The sequence below is a fragment of the Pseudopodoces humilis genome, chromosome 15, assembly GCF_049639895.1.
Source record: "Pseudopodoces humilis isolate 2021_Gansu_Grassland_sample_001 chromosome 15, ASM4963989v1, whole genome shotgun sequence".
NCBI lineage: Eukaryota > Metazoa > Chordata > Aves > Passeriformes > Paridae > Pseudopodoces > Pseudopodoces humilis.
Window position 1 is genome coordinate 8,179,751 of NC_142214.1, and position 7,649 is coordinate 8,187,399.

Here is a 7,649-nt window from a genome sequence, read left to right on the forward strand (position 1 = left end):
AATGAAGTGAAACCTGTATTGAATGTGTGATTGTTTTGCTTTGTTTAGATCTACCACGAAGACACAATGCATTCGCCGTGGATGCAGGACTCTCTTCACGTCTTCTGTGCAATCAGCGGAACCTCTGGTGATGGAAGTTACTGCTCACTCAAACCCACTGCTGACATATAAACATATCAGTCATATTTCACAGAGCCTTCTCAGGAATTCTTGGAACTGTACAAAGGATGTTTAAAACCATCCATGATGAGCAAAGATTGAATTGTGGGGTGGTTTGGTTTGTTTTACTTTGGTTTGTTTTTTTTTTTCCCACAAAAAAAGTTGCCATGCTTTCAAACAGGGTGCTTGCTTATTTTGCTGAGCAACATTGAAAGTGCCTGGACATTGCACCACTGTGCTTGTTTTCTACTATTTTTTTTAAGCTAAATGAATAGCAGGACGTGGAAAGGCAATTACCCAAATACATGTTGAATTGCTGAACTATGAATCAAAACAATGTACTGTGTAAAGTTGTACAATGGAATATAATAAAATGTAAAACTACTTTGTAAATAGAAGGAGTATAGAGTATATAGAAATTAGCATTATATCATATTTGCTGCTAAAAGCTTTGTTGGACAGGGGGCATGAAGGAGAAATTGCATTTACTGGTAAGAGACCTTTCTCTTTAAAAAGTGACTTTGGGGTCCACATACCCCTGTTGTACTCAATGAGAGTAAACTTGCCCAAGTCTGGAATAACTAAAACCCAGATCAGAAATTACAATTTTCATACATCCACAGAGCAGATATTTGTAAAGTAATCTTCATGAAAGCTAAGCTTATAGTAGATGATTCCAATTTTGGGTAACCTTTCACAGCTGCAGGAGAGGATGGATTGTACTCACTGAGAGCAAACCTCAGAGATTTGTCATTTGATATGAATTTTCTCCTGCTTGCCACTCATGGTCTCACACAGATATAAACTCTGAGAACAGCTTAAATTGAGTTGGAAATTATGTTACTTTAGCAACTTTTGGAAAAAATTCTAATAATTCGAGGGATGTGGTTTAAAAAATTGCAGCATGTCAAAATAACATATACAAAATTGAGGGATTTGTTAGCATCACCAGTCATGCATGTTCCTTCTTGTTAAACAGATCTGTTCTCTGAAAGCTCATTATTTTTGTCTGGTAAGTGGTTGGAGAAAATGTATTTTCCAGAATTCTTTTATTCCTTCTTCCCCTTCCCAAAGCTTTCATGCATTCTCTGCCTCTTTTTTAATAACATGCCTCAGATTCAGGAAGAAGAACACAGTTCAGTAATTCTTTTATCCAGCAACATTTTTAACATCCATGTTTTTCAAAATCCTATCAAATGTAAATATTGTTTCAGTAGTTCATATGGGAAGGGTGGGGGTTTTAAGGATATGTAACAAAATGCCATAATAAAAGGACTCCAGCTGGGTATTTAGCTTGGCTGTAGTGTCTATAAAATGTTAAGCTTCTAAATCTTTGTGACAAAAATTATCTTGAAATAGTAACTGGACAACATTTCACAATGTTTATTATGCATGATTCTAAATACCTACAATTATTCGTATTCTGAGGAAACAATGTTGTGATCCCTAAATTCACCCATTAGCTGTTTCAAGCAAAATACAGATGTGCCTATAACAAACCAGCCATATTTCTGCTTCCATGTGCTTTTGTGCCAGACAGGCTCTAAATTTAGCACAAACTTTCAGTAAGAGGAAGAGAGACTTGTATGTGTAAATATGATTAGCACTTCCTGATTGTTATCTTTCAACAAATAATATTTAAAGGCATATAGTGAGAGTTTTCCATATTACTTTACTAAGAGGTGTGAAGCTCATTAACAGTCAATCAAGATACAAACATTCAAACAAGGTACTTTTGGAGCTAATTGACCTCTAAATATCAGTAGTAAAGGCATATCTTGACTACAGTCAGCAGATGTATGAGATACAGACATCCAAAAGCTCTTGCACCATAGCTCTTTCCAATACTACAGGTAATCTAATAGTTCTCCTGGAATTGCAGGGAGATCCTTATGCATGTTTTTTGATGTCTTTAATGTTCTGAGATAATATTGTTGGCTGCATTTTCAATTTCTATTCCTTATTTTTACTGGAATTCCAGTGAAATTCTTGTATGTTCAGATGTCTTTAATGGTCCAAGATGAATTTTTGTCTGACCTTCTGAAGATGTTGATATTGGAGTTGTCCTGTCATTTCACTGTCTCATACTAGAAAGCTGTCACAGTAATTTGGCCAAAAAAGAAGTGCTTAATACCAGTCCAATTAGAATATATAGGCACATCAGCATTTCAGAAGATACACTTATTTTCAGTTTTAATGAATTACAAAAAACATATGCCCTACGGATTAGCCTTCTATCCTGCTAAATATTTTTTCTGGATTTTCTACAGAAAAACCTCCTTTTTAGATAGGTTATAAAAAGACTAGTAACAAACCAATTTGTTTTTCGTTTGTGTACTCATCAATTTAGAAAGGATGAGGAGTGGCCATTGTTTTACAGCTGTTTTTGAACAATGGTGCCAAGAAGATGATCATATTTTCTCTATCTATCCTTTACTTACTTAATTGTCCCAGTTTAGAGAAATCCTACAGATCTTCTCTTATTTATGGCTGAAAGAGCTTAATTCACAGATATAGCTGGAGAGTGTACTGTATATGTGCCTGTTTTATGTAGCTGATACATTGGGTACATCCTATTTGCTACCTGTTTGAGAAGAACAGAAATGTCTGTTGTTCATGAACATTTTTTATTTTCTTATATTCCCTAAGGAATGCCAGGATTTTTTTAGTCTTGAAAAATTAATGGAACATATTTCAAATTACATCCTGGCAGACACTCTTTCTATACCTCAGTTTGGCTACATTATGTGTTTTATTTGCCTGCCTCTAATTGTTTTTGCTGCAAAACTGCTGTGTAGCACATGTCTTCAGAATGGATGCCTTGGTAATTCTGCATAAAAGGAAAACAAATGGGATGAAGTATCTGTGAGGATTGAGCGGAGTTGGCTACTCTGAGTACCAGGGTTGGTCTGGATAATGGGATGTGTCAGAGCCAAATCAACGAAGGGTCTGCCAGTATTTTATATACAAGAACTTGCTTTTAGAGATTTACAGAGTAAGCAAAGAGTAAACATTTTCTCTCTTGGACCTACTGCTTTTCTCTCTGCAGAGGGATTAGAAAGAAAAGAGGGATCATTTTAAGAAAAATAACCTTAGAGCTCCATTTCCTCCCCCACAAAAGACCTGGAATTAAGAACTTACTGCAGCAAATGATGTATTTTTACGTATTATTTGGTGTTCTAAACTTCTTCTGATATCAGGACTTTTCATGAGATAGGCCAGCAAATGAAAACTCATGGATGAGAGAATACCTGTAGTGTATAACGTTTGGTTTTGTTCCAGAAGACCTTTGAACATTGACAACATGGTATTTTGATAAACAATAAGACTTTACATAAACATAAAACCTTTGTCTCAAAATAGGTAAAATATGTTTGTTTTCCCTTTCTAAAGAGACCAAATGCCATGGACTCCACATTATGATTTGAGTGACTTGGCCCAAAAGAACTGGAGAAGAATGTAAGTGGAAATTATGGGCTCAAAAATTTAATGGAAGTGAAGCTACATCTTACCCAATTTGCCCACTTGAGCAGAGTAGCACGTGTTGATCTGATGTTCACTGAGATGAGTTCTCTTGAGTTCTCTAACAAAAAAAGGGGTTCTTACTGTGTTGAGGAGCACTGTGTACAGCTAATTCTTTTGCAACCACAGACTGTAGTACTTCAAATAATACGTTTGTGCCAAGCAGTGGCAAACCAATTGTGATATACATATAATACTTCAGCTGGATGTAATTTACTCTCTTCTCATGTAAATCTAACACCTGCTGCTCCATAACAGGAGAGCTTTTATCCTGCATGTTGTACCTGTGAGTGTTCTACGAGCCCTGTTAAACCTTCTGTGTGTGAAAGAGCAGCACCTCCCATTTGCCTTGGTTCATAACTGCTGTACTGGACACAGAGAATGAACAGAGCTGCTCAAGAGCTTCCTGAGACCAACCATCCTATACTACTCTTTTTACTTCCTTGAATAATTTTGACAAGAAGCCAGGGGGGAAAATCACATTGCAGTCAAGTTCAGAGTTTATTCCAGGTCAAAATAAAAGACCACAAAAACAGGAAAAATAAGTGTTCCAATAAACATGTTTTGCCTAGAGTTTTTTGGGTTGGTTTTTTTTGTTGTTGTTTTGTTTTTTTAATTTTTTTCTTAATTTCACAGAACAGGGTGAGTGATCAGTAGCTAATACCAGTGTAAGATTCATGTGATTAAACTCTAGTGCACTGAGCTATCACATATGCACCCTCTAAAGATTACCAAAATGAATCTTCAAACACAGAAGTACACCAAATGAAATCATGAACACTAAATTATTCAGCAACAAATAGAAGATGTTGACTTAAAAATCCTAAAGGATCATGAGCACCACAACATCCAGCTCAGGGAAGTCTCAAAAACATGATTCATCAGGAAAACAGACAGTCATGCACACAAATTTATCAATAGAAACAAGATGTGAATCACAACTAAGGAAACATCCCAGCAGATCACCCTACTTTCTTAAAAAATATCCAGTAAGTTTGTGGTTGTGTTTTTGCTCTGTTCTGAAGTTACAATTTTCAAATCCAGACTTTTTCTCTTTGGGGATGTATTGTTGCTCTTCAACTAACTCGACTTTACAAGGTGGTTAGGCTAATGTATATGCCCAGGCAGTTGTACCAGCTCTTACATGATGTAATCTAAGTCAGGTATAATTATTATTTACTGGAGAATAAAAGACCAACTGCTTTTTCTACGTCTGTCTTCTGAGGCTTCTGTATGAGGCTCTTGCAAGGCTTGGCCAAACAGCTGTAAAACCAGGTTTGTGCCCTGCCTCCCTTGTTGGGTGAAGGAGTTCCTTTGCCAAATAAATAGGTGAATTAAATAGATCTTGATACTTAGGGAATAGTGAGCAGAAAAGTTGATGCATGGGCTTGTAATGGAATTTACAGAGATGGGGTATACAACTTTTGCACAAACATGCTTGGTTCCATGTCCACCCAAAAGTGCTCTTGAAAGGAGATGGGTTTTATTCCACATAATTTCTCATTTCCAGCAAGGGTTGGGAGCAGTTCAGAGTTTGCAGAGTTCATGTCTCCTGTGAACATGTATCTCAAAATTCTAGGTGTCCCCAAAGAACACAGAACAAAGAACACGACAAAGGTCGAGAAATGAGAAGCTGCATGAGTCAGACTGGGTTTTTTTCAACACAGTTTTGGATTTTTGTGCCTCAGATCCAGCTGCATTCTCTTTGAGCCCTTCTTTGAACTGACTCCAGCCATCTTCTGAAGTGTCTGTAATTATGTCAGCTGAGACCCGAAGTATTGACAGAAGCTTCTGCAAAATCAGAAAGGAGGAATCTCAACACTGATGTGGAACAACTTCTGGTCCCAAAAGGGACAATTCCCCATGGCCCTGTGCTGCTAATAATTGTTGCCTCTTGCTGGACTTAGTAATTGTGCAGGCACATCAGGCACTGGCACCATTTGTTAATCTGATTTAGGGAACATGCAGAGGAAAAAAGGTTGGATTTTTGTGCATCTGCAAACCCACTGCATGGCTCCACAGTCATTGGCTTTGGTTGTGTGGGTGGAAAAGGCAGGAACACACAGCCAAGGGCAGGTCAGTAAGATGACTGTAAATCAGTTTACACCAAACATGAAGCCATACCCCAAGTACTTGTTCAACAGATCATTTGAAAGATACCTCAGGTGTGTCTACACGAGTCCCAGTCACTACAGCCCAAGTGCATTGGCCCACAAGAACATGAACGTGCATGAGACTTGCAACAGAAAGCTGCAGGATAGGACTCAATGAGATTGAGAAATGGGAAGTCTCTGGTAGGTGGCAGGGTCCAAAGGCTCTGGCAGCAGTTGTGATTGCCATAAATCGGGATGGGAACGTGACAACTAGTTGAGCATTCAGGGAGAAGGGAGAGAGACGGGAAAAAATGTTTCAGCAACATTGATGGGCAGGAAGCCAAAAGCAGAGAATGATTGCATGTGTGCTTGGCATTGGCTCTCCTGGAAGAAGGAGTGGACAAAAGAGAAAGAAGGAAGGAAAGAAAACATCAGCAAGGAAACTGAAAGCAAGAGAGGGGTTGCTTGGACCAGCTGTACTCTACAAATGTCCTCACTAGCAGGCATAGTCTACGCTAGCTCAAATTAGTTGCACAATCCAATCTCTGTCACGCGGCTTAAATGTTCCTGGAACTTTAAACCACATTTTTATTTGATAATTCCAGGTCCTTGGGAACTTTCTAAAAGCAGCTAGAAGTCCTCTTATTTCACAGGGAAACAAACAGGCAGAAAAGCAAAAAAAGCCCAACATTAACACAGGATATTCCCCACCCTGTCATTAAAAGATCCACTTCCCTTTTTCTAGAATGAGTGTCTAAAAAGCAGATGAACTCTTGCAAAACTCTTTGAGGAGCTAAGTAAATACTGAAACATTCTGTTGGGTTAGGAATAAGTTTTTATTAACAAATTGTGGGTTGCCTTGAAACTCAGCTGACTTTTCTCCCGGCTGGATCTGTACTATTTTTAGAATACCTGTATTTGGGTGGTAACTAGGACCAAGCTTGCTAGTTACCACAAAATTCTAGTTCAGAAGGCAAAGTCTTATCCCAAATACTTTATTCTTCTGAGATTTATCAAAATAGCACTTATGTCCTATTGTCAATTCTGTGAAAATTTTGGAAAACTTGCTGCATAACACCCATAAACCTGAGAGCAAAATTCCAAGTAACCATATTTATTTGGAAGGGGCTGAAGCAGAGGGAGTTTGGGGAAGTTTGTGGAAGGCAGATCTGAAAAAAAAAACAATATGCATTTTTAGCACAGACGAGAACTGGAGAAATTAGCTGAATTTTCAGGAGGGATTTCGAAAAGCAGCATTCTGCCAGGGGGTGAATAACTGCTCTGACATCAAGAGCAGAGAACTGCTCGGGGATGTGCTAACGTAGCTGCTTTCCTGGGAAAGGTTATGAACCATACTCCGTCTGGGGCACGGTTCAATAGCTGTAGCAGACAAGTATGAACCCGGTCGTAAAAGGAAAACGACTTTGACTCACAGAATGAGATTTTTGGGAGTCTGTGGCCGCGCTGCAGTGCCCTGTGAGGGGGCACGGAGGGCACGGGGCTGGCGGCGGGGCAGCGGCGCGGAGCGGGTGCGGTCCCCGCAGGGGTAGTGCGGCATCGCCCGCATCCCGCGGCATCGCTGCGGTTCCGCGATTGCGGCACGGCCAAGTCTGGGCTCGGGGAGACACCGACGGCTCCAGCGGAAGGGAACTCAGTGATCTCAGGGTCTTTTCCAATCGAATTGATTCTGTAAAGTGTCTCTGTGCTGAGCGTCCGGGAGGCAGCGACGGGCGGCGGGGAGCGGAGGGCAGTGCAGGGGCGGCACATGGGACGACAGAGGGGTGACAACAGAGGGAGGGCAGTGCGGGCAGTGTAGAGCCGCGGGACGGGGCCGTGGGATGCTCCCCTCACTGCCCACTCCCGCGGCCCGGGGCG

General features: G+C 40.0%; 1 protein-coding gene and 1 long non-coding RNA gene across 4 annotated transcripts in view; one reads left to right on the forward strand and one right to left on the reverse strand.

The window, feature by feature from the left end:
- The window catches only part of DOCK11 (dedicator of cytokinesis 11), an 81,329-nt gene extending 77,075 nt beyond the window's left edge, over positions 1-4,254 (forward strand). For all 3 annotated transcript variants that reach the window (XM_014255279.2, XM_005526193.3, XM_088062510.1), the window contains one exon: positions 49-4,254. In XM_014255279.2, coding sequence (XP_014110754.1) covers positions 49-171 — 123 coding nt within the window. In that variant the 3' untranslated portion in view covers positions 172-4,254. The remainder of the gene's footprint in view (positions 1-48) is intronic.
- Positions 2,160-7,579, reverse strand: LOC148183062 (uncharacterized). Its single transcript, XR_015773838.1, has 2 exons — positions 7,208-7,579; positions 2,160-5,472 (listed from the first exon to the last, which is right to left on the reverse strand). It is a non-coding gene; the product is annotated as an uncharacterized LOC148183062 (long non-coding RNA).
- Between the last annotated feature and the right edge of the window lie 70 nt (positions 7,580-7,649).